The sequence below is a fragment of the Dermochelys coriacea genome, chromosome 13 (genome assembly GCF_009764565.3).
Source record: "Dermochelys coriacea isolate rDerCor1 chromosome 13, rDerCor1.pri.v4, whole genome shotgun sequence".
NCBI lineage: Eukaryota > Metazoa > Chordata > Testudines > Dermochelyidae > Dermochelys > Dermochelys coriacea.
The window spans coordinates 195628-222168 of record NC_050080.1 but is presented as its reverse complement, the minus strand read 5'-3'; the positions used below and the strand labels follow the sequence as shown (position 1 = coordinate 222168).

The window sequence follows — 26541 nt, the reverse complement described above, 5'->3', positions numbered from 1 at the left end:
CTCTGATGGAGGGTATGCCCTCTGTCTTGGATGGGACAGAGAGCATACCCTCTGAGTCTGAAGAGGAAGAATTCAGAAAAATCTGATAAGTGAGTGGGGGGGAGGAGGAGGAGGAGAGGATAGAACCAGCTGGGACTGGGGATAGATAGCCTGAGGATGATGGTAATGTCTGGGGATGATGGTAATGTGGCTATCATCAGAGGCTTGCTCTTTGATTGCACCAGCCTTTGCGGAAGCTTGGGAGGTAATGGTACTGCGGGTTCTGAACATGGTGAGGTAGGTGCTGCAAGCATCAGTACTGACTGCAAACCTTGCTCTGCCGGGGATACCGGTACTGAGAAGCTAAGCAGATTGCTTGTGGCTGCAGGTGCCTCCATGGTAGTTGAGAGCAGCAATGACTGATGATTTTGCCACAGAAATCTTTTAGGGGATGCCCTCAAAAGATCTGGCACAGGCTCCTGAGGCAGAGATCCCTTCTTCTTAGCTGAAGAGTGCTCCAGAGAGAGACTCTCCTTCAAATGTCTTGTACATTCTCTGCCTCTACTTGGCTTTCGCACCAACACACCCAAGTGAGGTACTGAGCCTGAGGAGGGTCTACGTTTTTTCTTCAGTACTGGCAAATGGGACCAAGGAGCTGTAGACATCTGCAGCGCGCTCTGTACTGAAGCTGATGCACTTGGGACCCTCTCTGCGTCAGATGAGTCAAATGAGGGGGAGGGAGAACTTCTGCCTCCATGAATAAATATTTGAGTCTTGCTGCTCAATCTTTCTTTGATCAGGGCTTAAATGCCTTGCAGATGTGACATTTGTCACTTATGTGGGATTCTCAAAAACATTTCACACAGGCCAGGTGTGGGTCACTGACCGGCAAAATCTGGGGAGTATGGCATCGGTCCAGTACTGATTCCGATATCAAAATTAGTTCACATACGAGTCTCACTGCTCCATGATTCCCTGGAAGAGCACTCACTCCTGCTGGAAATTCCTCCTTATCTCTCCCCATGCAGAGCCTTGGAGTATGTGATCTGGTGAAGCAGCAAAGAATGTCTGATGCCCTTGAAATATAGAAGCAGCATCAGTGTCTTGATGCTGGATCTTGGTATCGCATGGCTGGATGGACAGACGGACAAGGAGATACTCAATGTTTGTGGGAGGAAATAGCTCTAGAGGACAAAACATAAAAGCTAGATGCTGTGACCCATCTTAAACCCAACTCAGGCAATGACCCTCTCTCTATAGCCTTGGACAAATCACTAAATGTCTGTCGTTGAGTTTTCCCACCGCATAAAAAAAAGGGTTGTAGGATTAACATTAATGCTTATGAAGCACTTCAAGGAGTGAAATACCATAGATATGGTAAGGATTATTATTTATATTATGGTAATTCATACAAAATCATACAATAATGAGTTACTGGGGGATGCCGATCCCCCAACTGTTCATTGGCTTCTGCTCTCATCCCTCAGGTACCAGTGTCACTCCCGTAGCAACCAAGGGATTTCCTCTTTGCACTATTTTCTGCTGCGCAACTGTCAGTCACCCAATAGTTTTATTATGTTTTCTGGTAGGAGGTGGGATTGAAGGGAGACTCAACCGTTCTGGGATACAAGAGTGGATGCCAACCCTGTGGCCAGGGCAGACGCTCCTCCTCTTGCTAGGCATATTCCTCACCCAGTGCCATGCAGTGGTGCTGTTGAGAGAATGGGGTGCCTCCCCCATATGGCACCTGAGCATTATGACTCTCACTCCATAAGGAGGTGGGTAAACAAGAAGCTGCAGGCCTACTGGAATGGATGGGTCATAGAGAGATTAGTGATCAATGGTTGCCATGTTCAGAACTGGTCCTGTACGAACAAAGGACATGATGCCAGTCTCAGAACAATCTCCAGGGTTCCAAGTCTCTCTTCTGGAGTAGCTGTCCCATCCTCCTCTGTCCCTGTCCAGTTCTGCCTGTGTCAGCCATAGTGATAGACAAAGTCGTAGCTGCTGGGCTCCTTGGGGATGGGCGGTGGGGCCTCAGGGATCTGGATATTCTCCAGGTCCAGGAGTCTCAGCTTCATTTCCATGCTCAGAAGCGTGTCCAGGTCACTCTTGGTTAGCTCACTGGACATGTCCTTCCCCAGGAGGGCATTGAGTCCATCGATCCAGATACAGTACTGTGGAGAACAAGCAGACAACTTACACCCCTAGGCATAAACCATGGGGAATGCCTCTGTGGAGCCCCCCCACCCAAAAATACACCAGCACAAACCATGGGTAGGAACATCCTTCTGGAGGCCCCCTGAAATTGGTGATACAAGCAGGAAATAAAAGGAGAAATTCAGAAAAAGGAGTAAATTCATCTGGGGGAAACTAATTCAACCACAGACTCCTAATGGGAGGGAGAAGCTAGGGAAGCAAGAATAATTGAGACCCCCAACTGAGTGAGCGGACAATTGGCCATAAGTTTGCAATGTGACATGGCAGCAGAAAAGACCATGCAATTTTAGGCATCACATCTCGGAGCACGTGAGGAACAGCCTGTTGATGGCCAACACCAAGGACCGACTCTGTGGGTGCTCCGGAGTGGGGGTCGAGCACCCCCTGGCAACTTAGAAAGACGGCGCCTCTGCCAAGGACTAAGGGAAGTCATTCAGGGAGGTACAAGGGGCTAGAACTTGCTCTAACAGGATGATATTACGAACAAGGGAGATTTAGGCTGCACGTTAGGCAACATTTTTTAATAGTGGGGCTGGTGCATCTTGGCCAAACCCTGGGGGAAACTGTATTTTTCCTGGTCTCCTCTTTGCAACTTGATAGCCCCATTTCTTACCTCATACTTATTAGGTGCAATGAAGTTCAGCGTCTCATCAGGATCATACAATATCGAGAAGGCCAATTCCAACACTTCCTGAAGGAAGAGGTTTTTACTCATCAGCTAGATAAAGCATCATAACAGTCCCTTCGGCTATACCAACAATATTGGGGGTCCTAGCATCAGCCCAGGACACCTCCACAATGCAATCCTGTGCTGCAGGCACCTCCTCCCTGTGCAACTAGCACCAGGGCACCTTGCCAGTCACAAAACAAGTTGGGTGGCCAGTGGTTCTAAGAGTGAAACAGCAAAGAGACCAGGGACAGGAAAGGAGATTTAGGGGTCCCAGATTTAGGCTGGGACCGTGTGTAAATGGTTCCCATAGACAGCTGTCATTTAGAGCTCTTGCTTCTACCCCTCCAAGAACTGCTCCTCAGCCAAGGGACCGTACCAAAGAACAGAAGGGAGCAGTTACCTTGTTCTGCTTCAGCGCACTTTTCTCCTTCATGTGTGGACAGTCCTTCCCTGTGATGATGGCCTTGATGTCTGCTACAGGGACTAGGAGTGAAACAGGAAAGTCACAAACAGGAGGAACCCTGACCATGAAGAGATGGGGCTTTACCTTGATGTTACAGGTGCATGGCCCCATGTCCATCTGTCTGTTCACAGGCTTTTCTATAGACTCCATTATCAGACTGTCTGAGCCTTATAAACACGAATGAACTTATCCCCATAGCCCCTGATGTGGGAAGTACCAAGTGACACATCAAAGGTCACACAGGGGTCTGTGGAAGGGCCAGAAACTGAATTCAGATCTCCTGAGTACCAGTCAGTGCTGTAGCCACTAGACCCTCCTCGAGACTGGTATTAAAGGTCATTAGGTGTCAGAGCACAGGGCATTGCACATAGTGCCAGTGTCAGAGCAATAACCTGGACCTACTCTTTTCCTGCAGTGACTCAAAGGTCACTTCGCCCTGGGCATTGTCTTCCAGGTCTCCGTAGTGTAGAACCTTGTGATTCAGAGCCAGACGACAGTACCAGAATCTCTCTGGAAAACACAACATACATATAGCATGCTGTAGAGTCATTCAGACAAGGCCCCCATGACAGCCCTGTATAGTCCCACTATCTCATTCTCTACAGTGCCACCTGCTGGCTGTGACAAGGATTGTGGTCTCCTGTATGTATGCACCTCTGTGCCATCCCAGCCTGTTGGCCAATGTAGTAACCCTGTCTATCCACCCCCTTCCTTGCAGTGTCCCTGCCATCTGGGAAACCCACTTGGTCCTATTTGCTTCAGTGCTTCCATACCGGGAGGCTGTAGCAGGCCAAACCTTGTCTCCTGCGATTCCCAATTTTCCGGAAGCTGCTTCCCTCACAGAGCCGGTTCAGACGCTGCTGTCTTATCAGCTCCAGGATCTCAGGCTGGATTTTCTCTCTCAGCTCCCTGGAGATGAAGGACAATTTAATAAGAAAAGAGTCTGGGGACAGCAGCCAGCAATTCAATGCAAGAGAGGCCAGTACGTGGGGAAGAGTTGCCCGTCAGGCACTTACACAATGGGTGGTGATTGAAAGTCATCTTGGCTCATCCTCTCAGACTGGCGTAGCCGCAGGATCTCAGAGTAGCTTAGGCTGCGCAGCTTGCTCTTGAACTGGTCCAAGGAGTTGGGTTTGGAGGGCAGAGCCCGGGTGATCTGCTCACGTACAACCTGCATCACCTAGAGGGATAGGATGGGAGATAACAGGCAGCTTACATTCCTGCTGCCCAAGGGGAGCTGGGATCCAGGGCTGAACCCAGCCAAGCGCTGCAAGGGACAGACACAGCGAGAGTGTGGTCAGGGGGCACATCCAACTGAGGGCTTTGAGGGCCCAGGGCAGGGAAACCAGAGGTCATAGGGCTGCCTCTTTCACCAGTATCCTAAACATATTCCTATGTGCACTTGTACACGCCTCCCCACTGCTCCATACTTTGCTGAGTCAAAGAGTCTGTCTGTGCGCTCTCCCACTCTGATACAGAGCCCTTCCCAGGTCAGGTTCCCATCCCCCTGACCTTGTTGAAATCCTCTGCCGTTGCTCTCATCTCCTTCCAGGTCTTGTTCAGCAGCTGGATGCAGATGGTAAAGAGCTCCTCAAATGCTCGGTCATGGGTGAAGAACATAGGGTGGTAGTCGTTCCGGCCCTCATTGGCTTCAGGGACAGAGAAGGAAACTATGTGAGTATTTGAGAAGCCAGGGCAGGAGGTCCTGGAGCTCATGGGAAGAACTAAGCTTGTTGCAATCGGAGCAGCCTGAGAGTGTGTATAATACACACTTCTGACCCTAACACATGATTGTAGCCAAGTAGTTCATTTTATCATCCATTAATCATTGTGTAATTTGGTATCAAGGTCAATTCATATGCTATTTTATATATAATAAATATATGCTAAATAGATTTAAATTGTCGAATTATAGAAGTATAAGATTGACAAGTATTTTGGAGTGATGAATTTGTATTAGGTACATCAGTAAAGCATGGCTGAAATGCAGGAGCTACAGCCTGAGGCCTGTAAGATTTTAGCTTAGCCATACTAGGCCATAGACTTAAGAATGCTTCACATCCGATGAAGTGAGCTGACGAAAGCTTATGCTCAAATAAATTTGTTAGTCTCTAAGGTGCCACAAGTACTCCTTTTCTTTTTGCGAATACAGACTAACACGGCTGCTACTCTGAAACCTGACATGAATGGGTGACCTAGGAATAACCCTATGCCAGTAAAGTCACAAGATTACTATAAAAGATGTGCCAATAGGTGATATTAAAAAAAACTAGATTGCAATAAACTACCATGTATTGTCCAAGACCACAAGACACCTGATTGTAATATGGAATGTCCTGTCCTGACTAAAAGAAAAGGAGTACTTGTGGCACCTTTGAGACTAACGAATTTATTTGAGCATAAGCTTTCATGAGCTACAGCTCACTTCCGATGAAGTGAGCTGTAGCTCACGAAAGCTTATGCTCAAATAAATTTGTTAGTCTCTAGGGTGCCACAAGTACTCCTTTTCCTTTTGCGGATACAGACTAACATGGCTGCTACTCTGAAACCTGTCCTGACTGCAGGTTACATGTTGTACATAGATGCTAATGAAAATAAGAGGAACTAAGAAACTACCTATGAAAAATGGGGAACCCCAGTATTCATGGGGTGTGGAAGTACAGATAAGGAAAAGAGGGTTGAAACCCTCATGAGTATGTGATCAGAACAACAATATAGAAGAGGATAATTGGTTGGGTAAAAGTGGGAAGACCCCAAGGGACAACCTCATGGGGAAACCTCAGCAGGAACCATCCCTCTATCAATGGTCATCTGCTGAGAGATCCATCAGACGCTAGAATATCTTTGAGAATGTGCATACGACTATAATCTTAGTCATTGCATGGGTTTTTGTAGGATTTATATATGCATGGGCAATTTTAACTTTACTTAGTAATAAATAAAACTTGTAGTACAGATAATACTTTGTACTTGTGATTGTGTCTTTGGTCACTATCCTTGGTCTTCATGTGTTCCTGGAGTCTCCAAATTTGAGAAAAGCACCAGAGGTGATTTTCACTCTGCTGGGCTTGAAACTGTAGCAACAGGAGCTGAACCCATGGTAGTTTAATACAAAATTACAAAATTCAATTTAAATTAAAAAAAGGCTACATGATCCTGTCTATGGTTTACCTCCCCTATCCCCATGCTAGTATATGTTGGGGATTGGGAAATTACTTCAGAGTCTAGATCTGAGAATCAGTCCATGTCTTTAACTGGTGAGCAAGAATCACTGTGCAATACTCTGCTACTTCTGCTGCTTTATTCGGGCACCTTATTCATCGATTCTAAGGTCAGAAGGATCACTGTGATCATCTAGTCTGACCTCCTGTATAACACAGGTCATAGAACTTCCCCAAAATAATTCCTAGAGCTGATCTTTTAGAAAAACATCCAATCTTGATATAAAAATTGCCAGTGGTGGAGAATCTACCATGACTCTTGGTAAATTGTTCCAATGGTTAATTACCCGCACTGTCAAAAGTTTACACCTTATTTCCAGTTTGAATTTGTCTGGCTTCAACTTCCAGCCATTGGATCGTGTTACACCTCTCTCTGCTAGACTGAAGAACCCATTATTAAAATATTTGTTCCCAATGTACGTACTTATAGACTGTAATCATGTCACCTTTTATCCTTCTCTGTATTAAGCTAAATAGATTGAACTCCTTAAGTCTATCGCTATAAGGTATGTTGTAATCTTTTAATCATTCTTGTGACTCTTCTCTGAACCCGCTTCAGTTTATCAACATTGTTCTTGAATTCTGGACACAGGAACAAGACACGGTATTCCAGCAGTAGTCACACCAGTGCCAAATATAGACGTAAAATAACTTTTACTCCTACTCGGAATTCCCTTATTTATGCATCAAAGGATTACATTAGCCCTTTTGGCCACAGCATTGCACTGGGAGCTCATGTTTAGCTGATTATCCACCACAACTCCCAAATCTTTTTCAGAGTCACTGCTTTCCAGGATAGAGTCCCCCATCCTGTAAGTATGGCCTACATTTTTTGTTTCTAGATGTATATATTTAGCTGTATTAGCATGCATATTGTTTGGTTGCACCTAGTTTACCAAGCTATCCAGATAATGCTGTATCAGTCCTATCCTCTTCATTATTTACCACTCCCCAATTTTTGTGTAATCAGAAAACAGTTATTTTGTTTTCTTCCAGGTAATTGATAAAAATGTTACAAAGGGCAAGGCCAAGAACCAATCCCTGTGGGAACTCATTAGAAACACACCTGCTTGATGATGATTCCCTGTTTACAGTTACATTTTGAGACCCATCAGTTAGCCATCTTTTAATCCATTTAATGTGTGCCACATTCATTTTATATCATTCTAATTTTTTTAAATCAAAATGTCTCGTGGCACCCAAGTATATTACATGAACGGTATTAGCTTTATCAACCAAACCAGTAATCTCATCCCCCTCCAGAAAAAATAAAGATATCAAGTTAGTTTGAAAGAATCTATTTTCTATAAACCCATGTTGATTGGCATTAAATTATATTACCCTCCTTTAATTCTTATTGAGTGCGGTTTCATCATTTTGCCCAGGATTGATGGGAGACTGACAGGCCTATAACTACCAAGGTCATCACGTATACCCCTTTTTAAATATTGGCACACTATTAGCTTTTTTCAAGCCTTCTGGCACTTCTCTAGTGTTCCAAGACTTATTGATAAATCAACATTAACTTTCCAGCCAGCTCCTCAGACAGCTCTTTTAAAACTCATAGATGCAAGTTATCTGGTTCTGCTGATTAAAAAATGTTTAACAGTCTCCTGAGATATTAGTGGATTGGAAAGCGTGTTATCATATATGACATGACTATACCACCTGTTTTTCCCCCAAATGCAGAACAGAAATATTTATTGAACACTTCTCCATTTTCTGCATTATTCCTGATAACACTAACACTCCCTCTAGTAAAGGACCAATGCCAGTGTTAGGATTCTTTTTGTTGTTAATATACTTTAACTCCTCCTTATTGTCCTTAACTCTGCTGGTCACAGATTTCTCCTTCTGTCTCTTTGCTTCTCTTATCAGTTTTCTACTATTCCTAATTTTTGATTTATAGTCATGACTATTGACTTCCCCTTTCTTCCATATATTCCCCCACTCTCCCCCACAATAACTTCCTTGTGCCCTCAGTGGGTTTTCTGCATCTATTTCTACTTTCACCCAATGGGGACTGGCTCATGTAGCTGTTTGGCCTCCAGGTGGCGAGGTTTGCCTTGGGGTGTTGCTTGGAGGTTGTCTGGGTTGCTCAGATTTTCTTTGCATCTTGATGGTTTCTACTGTGATTTGCGTTGTGCCATAAAGAATGATTAAGTAGGTTACTTACCCTACAGTAAGCATGATTCGTCAGTGTGGATCCCACTGTAGGTTCACATGCACCTCATGTGGCAAGCTTTGAATCTTTTCTAAGTAGCAGTATCTGTCACAGCAATGCATGTGCCCTATGCCCCCTTGCATTCCTGTGCTAGAGCATAAAGCAGCTACAACCCTCTCTTAGTTCCCTCGCAATTCGTAGCCCATGACCGCTGAGGAGTGTGAAAAGCATGGATGGAGGGTGAGTCATGGGATCCACACTGACTACATCTTGCTGAACCACAGTTATTGTAGGTAAGTAACTGTTCTCTCTTCTTTGAGTATGTGTCAGTGTAGATCCCACTATAAGTGACTAGCAAGTATTGTTCCCTCAGGATGGTGGGAATGAAGAGTATCAGCTGCAGTAGTTAAATAGAGATTGGAGGACTGCTCTCCCAAATTGATATCAGATCTAGCAGTTAAGTACAGTTCATAGCATTTGACAAACATGAATGGATTGTTTAACATAGCTGTCTTGCAGATTTTGGATAACTGGCATCTTTTGGAAGCAGGCAGATGTTGCTTGGGCTTTGGTGGAGAGAGTCTTAACTGTCAGTGGGAGAGGTACAGTGGTCAGCAAGTAACACAACAAGATATACTGAGTTACCCATTTTGATAGTTTGTAATGAAATAGCCTGCCCCTTGGAGCAGCTGGTCACAGCCACAAAATAGATGTTGGCACAATCTAAAAAGTGTGGCCCTGTCACTAGAATATTGGGAAACTCCGGATATATCCAGAGTGTGCAGCAGCTTCTCTTCTTGGGTGGAATGTGGCTTTGGAAAGACCAGAGACAAAGTGACAGATTGTGTTCCAAAACCAGAAACCATGTTGGGAACGAATTTTGCAGGAAGTCTTAGTACAATCCTGTCTTTATGAAACGAGGCATACAGGGGTTCTGCATGAGTGCCTGAAGCTTTCTCACCTTGACTTGAGTGATGACCACCAAAAAAAAGACTGTTTTGAGAGTGAGATGGTAGATAACACACTCCAAGAGGGGCTCAAAAGGGAGCTCTGTTAGCCTTAGAAGGATGATGCTGAGGTTCTATGTGGGAATAAGTTTCATGACTGGTGGGAAACTAGCCATTAGACCCTTGAAAAACTTGGATATTGGTGGATAAGAGAAGATCAAGAGCAACTATATCGGTGAATGGTACACTGATATTGCCACCAGGTGCACCTTGACTGAACTAAAGGACAATTCAGAATGTTTTAACTGCAGCAAATAGTTAAGAATCTTCTGGTCTAGACTGTATCAGGCAGCCCATATAGAGAATCTTTTCCATTTGGTGGAGTCAGTTTTCCTGCTCTGTACCAGGATTTCTTGAACTTGTAAGGAGCAATCCTTTACCATGGTGCTTAACCAGTGCTTAACCTTTACCATGGTGCTTAACCAGCCAGCATTCAAGCAGTCAAGGGTTTCTTCAGGTATGTTGGCAACAAGAAGAAAGCCAAGGAAAGTGTGGGCCCCTTACTGAATGAGGGAGGCAAGCTAGTGACAGAGGATGTGGAAAAAGCTAATGTACTCAATGCTTTTTTTGCCTCTGTTTTCACTAACAAGGTCAGCTCCCAGACTGCTGTGCTGGGCATCACAAAATGGGGAAGAGATGGCCAGCCCTCTGTAGAGATAGAGGTGGTTAGGGACTACTTAGAAAAGCTGGACGTGCACAAGTCCATGGGGCCGGACGAATTGCATCCGAGAGTGCTGAGGGAATTGGCGGCTGTGATTGCAGAGCCCTTGGCCATTATCTTTGAAAACTCGTGGCGAACGGGGGAAGTCCCGGATGACTGGAAAAAGGCTAATGTAGTGCCCATCTTTAAAAAAGGGAAGAAGGAGGATCCTGGGAACTACAGGCCGGTCAGCCTCACCTCAGTCCCTGGAAAAATCATGGAGCAGGTCCTCAAAGAATCAATCCTGAAGCACTTAGAGGAGAGGAAAGTGATCAGGAACAGTCAGCATGGATTCACCAAGGGAAGGTCATGCCTGACTAATCTAATCGCCTTTTATGATGAGATTACTGGTTCTGTGGATGAAGGGAAAGCAGTGGATGTATTGTTTCTTGACTTTAGCAAAGCTTTTGACACGGTCTCCCACAGCATTCTTGTCAGCAAGTTAAGGAAGTATGGGCTGGATGAATGCACTATAAGGTGGGTAGAAAGCTGGCTAGATTGTCGGGCTCAACGGGTAGTGATCAATGGCTCCATGTCTAGTTGGCAGCCGGTGTCAAGTGGAGTGCCCTAGGGGTCGGTCCTGGGGCCCGTTTTGTTCAATATCTTCATAAATGATCTGGAGGATGGTGTGGATTGCACTCTCAGCAAATTTGCGGATGATACTAAACTGGGAGGAGTGGTAGATACGCTGGAGGGGAGGGATAGGATACAGAAGGACCTAGACAAATTGGAAGATTGGGCCAAAAGAAATCTAATGAGGTTCAATAAGGATAAGTGCAGGGTCCTGCACTTAGGATGGAAGAATCCAATGCACCGCTACAGACTAGGGACCGAATGGCTCGGCAGCAGTTCTGCGGAAAAGGACCTAGGGGTGACAGTGGACGAGAAGCTGGATATGAGTCAGCAGTGTGCCCTTGTTGCCAAGAAGGCCAATGGCATTTTGGGATGTATAAGTAGGGGCATAGCGAGCAGATCGAGGGACGTGATCGTTCCCCTCTATTCGACACTGGTGAGGCCTCATCTGGAGTACTGTGTCCAGTTTTGGGCCCCACACTACAAGAAGGATGTGGATAAATTGGAAAGAGTACAGCGAAGGGCAACAAAATGATTAGGGGTCTAGAGCACATGACTTATGAGGAGAGGCTGAGGGAGCTGGGATTGTTTAGTCTGCAGAAGAGAAGAATGAGGGGGGATTTGATAGCTGCTTTCAACTACCTGAAAGGGGGTTTCAAAGAGGATGGCTCTAGACTGTTCTCAATGGTAGCAGATGACAGAACGAGGAGTAATGGTCTCAAGTTGCAATGGGGGAGGTTTAGATTGGATATTAGGAAAAACTTTTTCACTAAGAGGGTGGTGAAACACTGGAATGCGTTACCTAGGGAGGTGGTAGAATCTCCTTCCTTAGAGGTTTTTAAGGTCAGGCTTGACAAAGCCCTGGCTAGGATGATTTAACTGGGACTTGGTCCTGCTTTGAGCAGGGGGTTGGACTAGATGACCTTCTGGGGTCCCTTCCAACCCTGATATTCTATGATTCTATGATTCTATAAGTGCAGGGACTTTGGTTCAGAGTGGAGAATCTGATTCTGTGACAAAACGTCTAATTGGCCCAGCAGCCTGACCGGTGATTGCACAGACCCCTGCAACAGGTCCGTCAGCCACAACTGCCTCAGTCAATAGGAGCTCTGAATATGACCCTGGTACTGTGAGATTTTGTCAGTAACCTTGGGGATTAGCGGAATTGGTGGGAAGGCAATACAAGGTCTTTATTCCATTGCAGAAGAAAAACATCCAGCAATGATCAAAGGCTCATGCCCTCTCTGGAACAGAAGTTTGGACACTGGGTGTTGTCTTTGGTGGTACACATCAGAGGTGTTGCCCACTGATGGGAAGTCGAGCTAGTGATAGAATCCTGCATTAACCCTTTTCAGAGTAGCAGCCATGTTAGTCTGTATTCGCAAAAAGAAAAGGAGTACTTGTGGCACCTTAGAGACTAACAAATTTATTAGAGCATAAGCTTTTGTGAGCTACAGCTCACTTCATCGGATGCATCTGGTGGAAAAAAAAAACAAAACAAAAACAACTTTTTTTTCCCCCCACCAAATGCATCCGATGAAGTGAGCTGTAGCTCACGAAAGCTTATGCTCCAATACATTTGTTAGTCTCTAAGGTGCCACAAGTACTCCTTTTCTTTTTGCATTAACCCTTGTGACTGGTAATTGATTGCTTGCTCAGGATGTTCATCAGATTGTTGACAACTCCCAGGCAGTGCAGAGCTCCCAGGGTTATGCTATGTGCATGATACCATTTCCATCGTTTGTTCATTTATTTGCAGAGAGGCAAATAGCTGTCACCCATTCCATTTTATGTAATGAAATGCTAATGTATTGTCAGTCAATATCTGCACTAGGGAATGTCGTAAGACTGGGAGGAATGCCATACACATCAGTCCAATTGCTCTGAGTTCTAGGACATTTATATGCAGCCCTGTGTCCTCTGGAGACTAGACTCCTTGTATCTGTAGATGGAGCTAGGTGAGCTCCTCAGCCTGTACCTGATGTGTCAACTAATGCCATAGTTGGCAACAGGGTCACTGTGACCCGCATCCCTTTTTGGACTTTGTTGGGATGCAGCCACCAGTCCAGCGCTAAGAGCACATTAGGTGATAGTAGGACTTTCCTGCTCATCAGGTACTTAGCCTAGAAGTAAACTGACCTGAGCCAGAATTGTAGAGGCCTCAGATGAATTCTGGCAAGCAGCATCATAGCTGGTTGTGATTTCACTGTGTTCAGTGATAATTGGAGCAAAAGGAATGAGTCTTCTGGCAGCCTAGCCCTTGCTGTCTTGGAATCTATCCTGGCCCATATAAACTATCATCTGTGATAGGATAAAAAGACAATTTCTTGTAATTCACCAGGAAGCCCAGCTGGGCAAACAGGGAGAGGGCACAACTGAGGCTTCTTAGAGCTTCCTGATAGGATCTGCCTCTGATCAGCCAGTCATCTAGACACAGATGCCCTCTTAGGTGTGCCTCCATCGTGGCAACACATTTTGTAGACTGTTGGTGCTGTGAAGAACCTGAAAGGCAATACTTTGTACTTGCAGTAATTGGGCTCTACTGTAAATATCTGGTACTTCTGTGGCCTAGGTGGATCGCTGTGTGGAAGTACATGTCCTACAAGTCAAGAGCCACAAATCAGTCCAGAACCTGAAGAGATGGGATGAAGAAGGTGCTACCATACTGAATTTGAAGCGGCAAATGTGTCTGTTCAACCTCCTCTGAAGGCAACTTTCTTCTTCAGAATAAGGAAATATTGGGAGCAGAAGCCTTTTCCCTGTCCTCCTGTGGAGCCTCTCCTATGGATCCTAGATGAAGCAATGAGGCCACTTTTTTGTAACAGGCTCTCATGAGGGGTTCATGAAGACGGACAGGGAAGGAGAGTGGGTAGGGGACAAGGAAAAGAATTAGATGGGGCACGCCCAGCACTCACTTGCTGGTATAATCCCTGATCACACCAGATGGAAGTGGGTGAGGTAGTTTCTCAAGGTCAGCTCTGGGATGGTCTTGATGTGGTTCTCAACACCCCCATCAAACCTGCTGCACAATAGAGGAAGATGACAGGTACTCCTGGAGTTACGACCCTGCTTTCTGGATGCATATCTGGTTGGTACCTGGCAACAGGACAGCGTTCTTTGCTTTTGCAGGCTCTGATGTTGGAAGAGCTTTGATATGGTGCTGGGATGTAGATCCCTAGGGACCTCAGCACTATCCTTGAAGCCTTGAGGGAATGGGAGTGCCTCAGCCGTCTGGTTGCTGAACAGCTGCCTGGTGTGTTGTAATTGCCATAGCCATGGATCTAGCAGCTGTACCAGACTTGTCCATTGCTATTTGTAGCGCTGTTTTTTGCTATCATCTGGAACTCTGATGGTTTCTCTGAGCTCTTCTCTGCATCCCTGTGGGAACCAAAATAGGAAGGGGATGGAAGAATCACACTCTTTCCCACATAAAAAACCCCTTTCACGAATAAGGTCTGATAGTTCATCATACACATCCAGAGGGAGGCTGATGAATGTGCCCTCTGACTAAAAAGGTCTAATTTCCTGAGGTGCTTATCTTTAGGAGTTCCTCGATGGATCTGGTCTTTTCTCCTGAACAACAGATACAACTAGCAACCCTGGTGCTGGATGCATGTAAAAATGTTCAAAGCTCTTGAACAGTATTTGGCAGTGCTTTTCTTCTTAGTTCCAAGCAGGGGAAAGCGAGATTGGGGCATGCCACAGTCCCTTTGCTGGGTCCATTATGCCCTCATTAAATCAGGAGGTCAATTCTTGATGGCACTGAGGAGCTAAAAATATCAAACAGCTTGTGCGTGTTCTCTTGGATCACTGTATCTCACTATATCTGATGTTTCAGCTATCCTCGAGAGCACATCTTGGAAGGCTCTAAAGTCAACAATGGCTAGTGTCTGGACTGATGCAACCACCTCATCAGGAAAAAATGAAGACCCCTTTGGTGGGGAGAACAGTTGAAGCATCTCTCAAGCTGCCTTGACTTGCTCATGAAGGGCTTCCCCTAGTTCTGGTGAGGGGAGGGCTTGGCCATTGACCTAATGGTGATTGAGACATCATCCTTTTCCCCTATACATGCAATGGGGGTCTGCTCCTGGACTGTGGATGGCCCCAGGAGGGCCGGTAAGGCCAAGGTGCAGATTATAAGAGTACTGGCCAGATTGGCAGTGGACAGGTCAACTGCAGTCATGCATCAGTGCCTGGTATAGAATGTTGCTGGAACTCCCTCTAAGATCCTTTTCTGAGAGTAAGAGATAGATATGTAAGTAGTTTCATCTAGCAGTTATGGCTGGGCTGGTGTCCACACACTCAAGGGTGGCCACGAGGCATTAGTCAGCGAGCAGGGATAGGAGTAATCGTTAGAGATAGGATCAACAGGCAAGAGTAAAGGTCAGAGTCCGGCTGAGTTTGGAGACTGGAGATCAGAAAGCTAGGGGAGGTCTGGAGTTGCAGCTGGCCAGAGGTCTGTGTGGTTGTCCAAACAACTTCCTGGGGCACCCTCGAGGGTTAAATAGTGAGCATGGGCCAATCAAAAGGCTGCAGAGTATTACTGCTCTGAACCCATTGGCATAGGCACCAACTTTCCCCGGCGCTGGTGGGAGCTCGTGCCCCCCCCATTCCAACTCATCCCCCCAAAGTCCCCGCCCCAACTCCACCCCCTCCCTGCCCCTATTGGACCTGTCCCCATTGGGCAGTTCTTCCTACCGCACCTAATCTCCACAATGCTCCTTGGATGGGGCTCTGAATGGCCCCCGGTGACTATGTTGGAACTGCAGTCCTGAGCTCTGCAGACCTGGGTTCTAGTCCCACAGATCCTTACACTGATCTGATGGAAGAGGGTTCCCTACTTGAAGTAGGAGAGAGGGAACGGGTTGGATATGGTGAAGAGAAGTACATCTCTGTGAACGGCAGTACCATTAGGAGTATGTCTGGTGCTGGAGTCTCCAGTGCTGGTTTCTATCCCAAGTGTAGAGGTGATGGCAGTTCCTCTAAGGTGCATCTTGGTACCAGAAAAGTTTGTTGACTGGCATGACTGTTGATACCAGTGTAAGTCTCAGTGTCAAAATTTGTAAAAGTACAGCTGTCTCCTGTGCTGTCTTCATAGTCTGTATCTTGCTCCCAGCCCTCAATGTCATGGAGGGGTTAGATCTGTTTTTGGAGGAATGTTTCAAATCCTTTTTTCAGGATAAAACTGCTGGATGCTCCAAGCTGCTCTTGGAATCCATGCCAGTCTGTTGCTACGGGATCTCTTTGTCCTGGAGTTGGTGCTAAAGTGTTGAGCAGTAAGGCCATCTATGCCAGTGCTATGACCAGTCTTGGAGATCTTGGGACTGATACCAGTGGTCTTGGCATCCTTTTTGATGACTTCTTCCCCCACAATGGAAAACAGGGGTATGGTGCCTGGTTAGTGGAGCAGTTGCTGGGGATAGCCTCCTTGACTCCAACTTGGTGGAGCTCTCATCTCCAGGATTGGCTGCATCATTCATGGATTGCTCAAAGATATGTAACTTGAGCCTTGTGTCTCTTCATGTTCACGTGTTGGATGAGAAGGAACAGCAGAATGAGCACTTGCTGTGGACGTGCCCTTCCCCAAGGCAGAAATGGAATCTGTTGTGCTCATCAGTTAAGGACATGAGACCGTTGCACAATGGACAGGGTTTTAACCTATAGCATGTGTGAAGTGCCTCACTGTGCTGTGCAGGTTGTGTGCATGGGAGCTTTTAGGCAGGTTAACCCCCATCCTTTTCCCTTTCTTTTTTTAATGTCCAAATCAAAATTAATAATGAGATGAAGAGGAATTCCTTCACAGAATAAAGTAATCTGAAGTGAGTTTGAAGCTCAAGAAAGAGTAATGAGTCAGATATTCATTTGGTTCAGTGTCTCTGCCATGGGTTGTAAGAGGGAACCAAGGGAGGGTTGTGGTCTCTTTTCCCTTTATGCCATTGCACAGGGCACACATGGGGCCCAACAGACATTGCTATTCAGAAAAAGATTGACTTGCATGTATGAGGTACATGCACACCTATAGTGGGATCCATACTGACACATACCTAAAGAAGAGCGGAGCACTACCACCCTTGTAGCCCCAGAAGAGAGCTTTTCTCCTGACTCTCACACATGGCTCAGGAGGCCCCAATAGCATCCATGGCCTTGCCTACATAAGGACATTTCTTACCTGCTCTTCAGCACTGGTACTACCAGCTGGATGAGCTGTAATGCAGACAGTTTTACCACTGTGTCCTCTGACCTTGTACAGCCCTACTCCAGCCCAAGGAGCCTAGCTCACCAAGGAGCACAGACCCTGGTCTCAGCACTCATGGATCACAAGAAAGCACGGAGCTCCAGTCTCTCTGTCCTTGGGCACAGGATGTATACCCTATGGGTGATTTCAGAGGAGCACCTCCCCAGTACACAGCACATCCAGAGAAAGGTTCCAGGGGTTAGGATGGAGGCACTTACGGAGCTCCCCAACCTGCAGGATTTCACACAGCATTTTGGTGAGCTCAATGGCACTGCGCCCAAATGGGCACTCATGCTTGTCCTCTCGACTGCTGTTCTCCAGGACAATCTAGAGAGAGAGAGAGAGAGAGAGCACACGCATGACGCAGCACAAACCAGGGTGATGATGTTTGCAGGAGATACCCTTCTCTCCATACCCTGATGTAGGTGTCCTGATGGAATTTGGCCAAGTAGAGCATGTTGTCCAAAGCCAGCATCCCTGGGGGAGTCTGGGTAAAGTCCATGGCTGGATTGATGTGATTCTGTGGGTAGAGTGTAGGAAAAACCCAAACACATTAGTCCTAGGGAATCCTGAAAGAAGCCCCCCTGAATCTGCCTGTGCAGGGGGTCCTTAACCCTCCCAGAACCCTCCGCCTGAGATGAGCAATCCACACAGGGAACACTCGAGTGGCCACCTATCCAAATTGTCTCTGGAAACGTTATTTATTGCTCTTGTGGAGATAGACGTGACTCGCACACCACAATCTGTGCCCTCTGAGAAGATCCTTGCACATCATGCGCAAGAGACCTGAGCCTAATCACTGGCTTTAACTAAGAAATGAGTTCACAATGATACAAACAGGGGGCCCTGCCTCTGCAGAGTTCCTCTCTTAGGAAATGTCCAAGGCTCCGATACAGAAATGGGGTGTCATCTGTGCACTTTGTGGCCTCCTCCTGTTCCCCCCTCCCTGATAGGGAGCTCTTAAGCTGCCTCTAGCACACTGCGGCATCAGCAATCCCTCTGGATGCATACAGTGAATCCCAGCATCTTGTAGTCCTTGGTGTACATGGCTTTGCGTTTTTCTGTCCCGCCCCCAGGTACGGTGTTGCCATCAGACTCTGCATCAAAAGCGATTCTTCTCAGCTCAAATATGACATCTCTTTGTGCCTGAGGGATAAATGGCAAGGAGATTGCAGCACATCAGCAATCACACCAGCAATATTTCTACACAACACCATGCTGTCTTGTCTCTCTCCAGAGTTCATGTTATGGGCATGGATCAAATGCCAGAAATTGAGATGGCACTTTTTACAGTGACACCCATTGGGAACTTCAGCTTTTAACACTCCCTGCAGCTGAGGTGGAGCTAAGGAAGCCAGTCATGAAGCAGTTCCCCTCTTTCAGCACCTCCTGTCCCTCATAATCGTACCCAGCCTGCTGATCCTGGGGCTTCCTCTATAGTGCACTAACTGCAGCCCTAACAATGACCTGATCATTGGGATCCATCTTGGTCATCATCCGCTCTTCCAGGAGGTTAAAGGTCAGGACCTGCAGCACGTACAGCTGATGCGCCATTTCTGTTTTGATTGGGCGGTTTCCTCTGATCACATGCTGCAATATCAAGGGTGGGGGCAAGAGTGAACAGTTAGAAAAACTACTGAGTGCCGCTTGCTGTAGGCATAAGTCAGGCTGCCCATACCCCTGTGTTTGTGAAGATCCAACACCTGACGGGACTTGCTCTAATGCCAGAAGAAAACACGCTGTCAACTGTCTTCTCTCTCTTGGACAAGTGGCTGCAATTCCACTCTGCACAGACTCATACTCCTGGAAGTGCCCTTAGGCAGCAAGATTTAAACTCAGCATAATCGAGGTTTCCAATTAGTAATGGCTAAGAAGCTCCCTGTCATTTGTCACATACTCACATTCAGGATTATAGACCTCAGGTGCTTCTGGGCAAACGCATTAGCCATTTCCTGTTGGGAATTCAGAGATAAAAGAAACATGAGAGAAAAACAAAACCAGAACCCACCTCTTGCAGAAAGGAGAGAAAAGGCGAGCAACGGATCAGTGACAGCCCATAATGTAGGACAGATAACTCATTACAGACAATCACTGTGGGACAATTCCTCCCCCCGATCTGTCTCTCTTTAGAGTGCTGGTCACCCTGAGATCTAAGGGCCCAATTCATTAGTGCTCTATGGCCCCTTTGCACTCCCATACTACCAGTGCAAGAGGATGTGTGGAGGTCTGGGAGCAGGAGGAAGCTTGGCCCTGGATGTCCCCTGCTGGTCAATGCCTGTTGGAGCTATGGCAGCATGGAGTGTTACTTGGGCTGCCCTAGCCTGTACTGCAGACCAAGCCTGTCCCGGATGCCCGTGAACTGGGGAGGTGTACTCTGACCAGTGCAGGGATGTATTTGTCTACAGAAGTCTTACTGCAATCAGGTAAACAGCCCAGCCAGCATGTTCTGAGCCGACACAGGAGTCCCCCTGTTTCAACAGCTTATCACTTTCTCAGAACTCTTCCTCTGGAGCTCACATTTCCCTTGTCTCAGCATCAAAAGGTGATTTTTAAGGGGCAGTTTGAAGACAAACCACTGAGCTGATTTTGAGTTACACAAATAGAAAGGAAGTAAGTTTCATGCTTGAAGTTTTCAGTTGCTATATTTGCTCAAGTGGCTTTGTTTCCCTCAGCCTGTCACTCAGCCTGAGGAGCAAAGGCTCTTTAACTGTGCTCTTTCAAATTTAGCAAAGAAATAAAGAAGTGAGAAGTGTTTAAACATCACACATGCTGAGGAGGTGCCTCATCCCGACAGACAGACACACGAGTCTGCTGCAAACCTGTGTGTCTGGGACCAGCATGTCTGGGACCAGCATGGCCAGCTGACCAGACTTCATGCATATATCACCTAACCTGCCATCTCTCCACAGGTCTAGATGACATGCTGATTAAAACACCAGCAACCTGTTTACGCTATCATGTGGAGCTGTGCCAGTGCTAATATCATGGTGGGAACTTTTTAGAAATTTGCTATTGGGGCAAGGTCTTTGGATGGGCCCATGATAAAAAGAGGCAGACCTATCAGGCCATTTGCCATCTGGAATGAATTCAACAGAACAGTCCATTTCAGAACCCCTGCACATTGTGAGCACGGGTGAACATAGGCTGGGCAGGCCCAAAATTGGATTTGAATATGAAATCATACTTAAATAAATTACACTAGTGCAACCTACCCCTCCTGATCTCCCTTGCACTGTACCAACTGCCCAAACTCCCCATGCCAATCCAGCTAGTTCCAGGCCACACAGGAAGTATGGCAAAATGTACATTTCAGCCGGCTCCTAGGGTCTTTGTTTTCACTCTTTTGGTTCTCTATTGCTGGAGACAGGAACCACTAGGAAGAGCAGAGTGACACTCTGGCTGATAGCCAAACCGCCTAGAACTGTGAGCTCAGCAGGGCTTACAAGCTAACTATAGTCAAAATGAGTCAGTACTTGAATGGGAGACATCTTAACACACAACTGCTGCAGGAAGTGTGGTTCAAAAGAGGATATATAGCCCCTTGAATTAGCACTGTTTCTTATTATTTATAATTTCTATTATAATGCCCTTAGAGATTTGTGCCATACAAACATAAAATAAAGGGAGTCCCTGCCCCAAAGAGCTTACAGGCTGTATATATGATGAGACAACAGATGGATAAAGCAGGTATATGGTTGGAAAGAAAGGAGACAGTGAAACAATCCTGATTAGCATAGTAAGTAGAAGTGTGAGCACACACACACTGCCTAACCACTGTCAAGTGATTGATATTGTCCTTAATGCCCGAGCACGGCCCTGGGGGAACTGTGCTGCAGGGAATGGTGAGGGTGACTGGAGGGGGCGCTTTCCTCTCCAAGTCACTATTGTCCCTAATGCCCCAGCATGGTACTAGGGGCTCTGTGGGGTTGGAGGTGCTCTTTTGGATTGTTATTACTGTAGTGCTGAGAGCCCTAGTTGTGGACCAGGACCCCAACGTGTTAGGCGCTATACAAAGGATGCAAGGAAAATTTAAGTGGTCATTAAAGATCCCTTGGAAATGTTATGAGTTGGGTATTAGCCTTGGTATCTTGGCCAAACTCCTACTCGCATAACTATGGTTCTTCCTCCCTGAATTACTTGTGAACTTTCCATTTGAGATGGTAAGCCTACCCATTGTCTGTCTTAGAATATTACATCCTGTTTTCTAAGTGCTGTTAAAAGCGTCAACAGAGCTACCTCAGAGGTGGCTGCATTTTCAGCAGGAATAAAGTGCTCTCTCCTGCTACAAAAGTCTGCAAAACGCTTTGAGAACCTTCCAAATGGAAGTCTCTAAATCATACTCTAAACTGCATTGGCAGTGGGACACAAGCAACAATCCTGAGGCAGACAGCTGGAGGCTGAAGTGTATTCTTATGGCACAACAGCCCCAGATCAGGCATGACATACACTACAACCTGAGAGCATCAGCATTGAGTACTGTGAATGTTCCCCTTCACCTCTGCTATCATAAGGTCTTGTCTACATAGCAAGTTTTCTAGCCTATTTTAAAATCAATCAGAGCTGTAGCACTGACTCAGTTTTAGGCAGTTTAAGGTGGCTTGGCCCGTTTTTACTGAACTGGTTCTGGTTATAAAATTGGTTTAGCTGAACTAATTTTAAAGGTTTCCCCAGCGTAAACAACCCCTTTATGGACCATTGTTATAAATATCCTCTGTGCCAGCTGAAGTCAAGCAGACCCTCTGTATGGTTCCTCCAGCACCATCCCCTGGACCACCCCTCCCGTGGCTCATCCATCACCTCCAATCCCCATGCAGCATCTCTGGCACTAGGAGAGAGAGCTGGAGGATAACTACCTAGGATGCCTACAGCTCAGCAGGCATCTGACCCTCCTCCAGGGCTGGAGTTACTTACAGTGACAGGCAGGTCTAGCGGGTTAAGGAGCTTGTCCTGCTGGCAGAAAGCAAAAGGCACAAAGAGAAGCAGACAGAGGAGTTAGCTCAAAGCCCAGAGCAAAGGGCACAAACAGGGCACTGGAGAAGGAAGGGTTAACAGAGTAAAGCTTCACGACACAGACACATGCACACCCCACACCTAGCTAAGATCTTGGGGTGCCTCAAGCAGAGCAGATATCTTACTTCTCTTATGCATGTCATGGGGACATGCCCATGGGTCTTAAAGATTGTTTGCACGCATGTTGGACAGTCCCATGGGGCTCCTAACCGCCCCACCCTGTGCTGCACTCCCACGTGGCATTCCCACAGGACTCAGTTTCTCCAAAGGGCGTCCATGCTCTACACACAATCACTCTATGCTTCTTCCCCAGCAACATCCCATTTTCCTGCTGGACATCCCCCACACCAATAGCCTTCTGCGCCAGTCAGATCTCTGTTGGGATTGCTGCATTTCCCCCCATGCTGAACAACTGCAAGAGAGTGTCCCACAGCAATAGAAAGAGCTTGTCTGAGTCTGGGCCCCATTCTGCCTAGACAGATGCTGCAATTGCAAACGAGCAGTCAGCCATTAATCAGGCCTGGGGCTTTGGCTACAGAAAGGAGGTCACAGACCTGTCTCTTGTCCTCAGGCGCCTTCAGGAAGAGGGCATTGATCAGGGCAATGGCATACGTCTGAATCTCCTGGTTTGAGCTGCAGGGACAGAGACACACGGAGAACTGGAGATGAAAGAAGCAGCGAGTGTTTGCAGAACAGAGAGGGGAATATTACAAGCTGTCACTTCACGCCATCTATTCGAGGATATCTGAAGGCAGGATCTGCACTGGTGCAGTTCCTCAGACAGGACCCAACTATTTTTACCACCATGTCATCTAGCTTTGCTCAGAACACTACTGAACTGACAGGTAAAAACTGCTGTAGTCGGGGGAAAATACACTATGACAAATGCTTCCAAACATGGTTTAAGCTATTTCTTCTGGCTCACATGACAGACACTGTATCAAAGAGTTTACAAACCATTCTCAAGCCCAGCAACCTTTGGCTTCAGTCTCTACCAGCAGAAACTCAAACTGCAGCAACTGCCAGAAGCAGCATCCACATTCTGAACAATTTTCAGAGTAGCAGCCATTGGAGAACACTTCAGTCTCTCTGGTCACTTGATTACAGACCTAAGTCGTAATTCTTCAACAAATAAACTTCAAAAACAGACTCCAACAAGAGACTGTTGAATTGGAATTAATTTGCAAACTGGACAACATTACATTAGGCTTGAATAAAAACTGGGAGTGGATGTGTCATTACACAAAGTAAAACTATTTCCCCATGTTTATTTCCCCCCCCCACTGTTCCTCACATGTTCTTGCCAACTGCTGGAAATGGCCCAGCTTGATTATCACTACAAAAGGTTTTTTTTTTTCTCCTGCTGGTAATAGCTCACTTTACTTGATCACTCTTGTTACAGTGTTTCTAGAATCATTGTTTCATGTTCTCTGTGTATATAAATCTCCCCACTGTATTTTCCATTGAATGCATCTGATGAAGTGAGCTGTAGCTCATGAAAGCTTATGCTCAAATAAATTTGTTAGTCTCTAAGGTGCCACAAATACTCCTTTTCTTTATTCTGAACAATGCAGCTCTCGGGACACAGGGGCCAGAGCCTCAACCTCTGGGCTGTGGCAGGTGGGGGTTGTAAAATTACAGGCCCTGACTCATGAGCCTAGACTTTTCATGAGGAGGACAAGGAGGCTCCATGGGAAAGGCTGACCAAGGGGAGAGGTTGTCATGGGTCGCTCAGGTCGGGGAGGAGGAGCTGGAGAGGGCATGGTAGCTGGCCCCATGTGTGGCACAGAGTTGAACACAGAAAAATAAAGAGTGAAGACATGAAGCAAACGAGACTGAAGCAGCAGCTGGCTCCCTTGTGGGAAGTGAATAAAAATGATTAAAAAGTTTTAGATTTTTAAAAATTGAATTAAAAAAATTAAAATGAGATATTTTATTTACATGTTGTTAGTTCTTTACTTTCTCCTCATTTTATAGTCTTACATTATTAATAATGAGGTTTTGTACTTGTTTATACAATTAGTTTCCTAACAGTTTGTGGCATTTCAGGTTTACCTAGAGGTTTTTTCTCTTAAGAAGCTTCAGCCCTGAAATGAAGCATCTCTGATCTTCATTAGTATATTTTGTTGAGAGAACATCACAAACTCAAACATGAACTCAATAAGCAAATAGCCAGTGCTGCATCTGCAACTAGAGCTCAGCAAAATATTTCGAGCAAACCGTTTATTTCCAGAAAAATGCAGTGGTGATGCCCTCCTTATAAAACTTTTAGCACCCAGTGACTGGGCACTTACCTGGGATGTGGGCAACTGTGATAGAATACATGCCTGTGTTCACACCCTACACACTATTGTAAAAATGTTTGTATATGGTATGCCTTTTGAGGTATTTAAAAACTCAATTTGCTTATCAATATCATGGCAAAATGCATGTAGTAGTACAATATGTAATGTTATAAACAAAAGCTGGGATCTTGACTAAAAATATGTTTCCCAGAGAAGTCTGGGAAATGGCCAACCAGTTCCTCAGAGACAAAGGGCAAACTGATGCCTCAGCCAGGTGTGAACAATGCTGATGGACCATTACCTGCTAAATGGCCATGCTTTGACAGGAAAGGAGGCAGGGGCAAAAAATCTACATCTTAGCAAAGCACATGCATGGACCCCCACTGACTCCCAGGACTGGGCTTGATGGGATTAAACAATTTTGCAACAACCACCTTGCAGCTGCCAAACACAAACAAGGAAGGTAGCCGTGCACTTGTCAGACCTTAAGCTGATTGTCCTTCTCAAGCAATTCTGAAAGCACAGAGGGGATCCTCAGGGAATGCAAATATTAGGACTCCTTGGTAACTGGCCTGTGATTTCTGATCATGGATTGTAATGAAAGTTGAATGTGTTGCATTATGAAATATTCATGTTAATATTAATGTTTGAGAGATTGTATACACAGAATTCACAAGTTTTAACTTTGTTAATGTACTGAAATACTGAACAACTTTTCACTGGTAACACTGAAGTAATTTTGCTTTACAGTGCTATTTGGATTTATAAAATAAAAGTTTTGACTAACAATACAGTTTTAGGCCCCAATCCTGCCAACTCTTCTGCATGTGCATATTAAGCACATGATTAATCCCACTGAAATCAGTGAGACTATTCACATGAGGGAAATTACTCAATTCCTGAAGTATTTCCAGGATTAGTGCCATAATTTTCCAATTTCTTGTTCTTTGCCTTTCGCAGATTTGTTAAGTTCAAATAAGACACCCTACCAGTAACACCATTTAAAACAGCATTGTTATGAAATTTAATCTAAAATGATAATCTAAACAAGTTTTACAAATCTCAGTTTAGTTTTAGATCTCTCCACTCTGGGTTGTTGGATACTCACACCTGGAGGTGAGAGATGAGCTGCCCCACAGTGATCTCCTCTGCTATCTTCTGGTACAGAGTCTGGCTGTTCAGCACCATGCTCTCTAGGATGGCCAGGGATCGCTGAAGAATGGAGACGTCTACCATGGGCTGACTCACATATCCCGAAATCTAAATCCAGAGAAATCAGCAGCTCAGCAAGATGCCCATCACAGAGGCTGTGTGACAAACCAAATACCAAAATGCTTTGACACAGGCAGGCAGAGGAGGCAGGCCTCAGAACACCAGAAGGAAGTGTAGCAACTGCATCGTATTCTAAAAATCAGCACCACCTCACCGTGCATCCAGCTGCCTGCAAGAGTCACACTCCTCCTGGAAGCTGCATCAGAGCAGGAGAAACCCACTCAGTGTGGAGCATGTGACATGCACCACAATCCCAGAAGGTCCAGCTTCTGCAACTGTGAGAAGGACACTACCCCAACTCTGAGAGGCTGTGGCCTAGGCACCTCCTGCTTTTATGGAGTAAGATGGTCTGTAACCTTCCTTAGCATAAGGCTGTCTCACTCATGCCTCACGTTGCACCCGCCACATAGAGATAAGAGATTCTGACATCCCTACAATCTTTATTTGCAGCATGCTGCAGGATTTTGTATCAAGAACCAATAACTACACTGTAGAAGCTGGAGATCTAGGCAGCCAGGGAAGCACAGGAGCAGTTTGGGATTGTGGGAGACACATATAAGATGGTTGTTTCTGCTAGAATAGTGAATAGTGACACAATTAATGTTGACTTAAAATGGGCCAGACCACACCTATGGTTCACATTCTGGTAAGTTAAGTGGAAAAGTATAATTAGGCAACCTTCAGATTCTATTTTGGTACAACTACCAAACACCCCAAAAACTAACTGCAAAAATTTTTAAGT

The 26541-nt window shown here is 45.9% G+C and overlaps 1 protein-coding gene across 10 annotated transcripts in view; it reads right to left on the bottom strand.

The window, feature by feature from the left end:
* Window positions 1–1352: 1352 nt before the first annotated feature.
* Window positions 1353–26541, bottom strand: part of ELMO2 (engulfment and cell motility 2) — a 56870-nt gene continuing 31681 nt past the window's right edge. For 3 of the 10 annotated variants that reach the window (XM_038369392.2, XM_038369393.2, XM_038369395.2), the window contains 15 exons: window positions 25636–25787; window positions 22797–22875; window positions 22144–22179; window positions 19134–19184; window positions 18700–18822; window positions 18244–18378; window positions 17648–17752; window positions 17451–17559; window positions 4845–4981; window positions 4349–4512; window positions 4129–4241; window positions 3735–3842; window positions 3270–3352; window positions 2813–2890; window positions 1353–2156 (listed from right to left, as the gene is read on the bottom strand). In XM_038369392.2, the coding sequence (XP_038225320.1) occupies window positions 1956–2156; window positions 2813–2890; window positions 3270–3352; window positions 3735–3842; window positions 4129–4241; window positions 4349–4512; window positions 4845–4981; window positions 17451–17559; window positions 17648–17752; window positions 18244–18378; window positions 18700–18822; window positions 19134–19184; window positions 22144–22179; window positions 22797–22875; window positions 25636–25787 (1674 nt within the window). In that variant the 3' untranslated portion in view covers window positions 1353–1955. Of the gene's footprint in view, window positions 2157–2812; window positions 2891–3269; window positions 3353–3734; window positions 3843–4128; window positions 4242–4348; window positions 4513–4744; window positions 4982–8566; window positions 8695–17450; window positions 17560–17647; window positions 17753–18243; window positions 18379–18699; window positions 18823–19133; window positions 19185–22143; window positions 22180–22796; window positions 23376–25635; window positions 25788–26541 lie in introns of those variants that run through there. The other 7 variants (XM_038369394.2, XM_043495895.1, XM_038369399.2 and 4 more) reach the window with 6 other exon arrangements.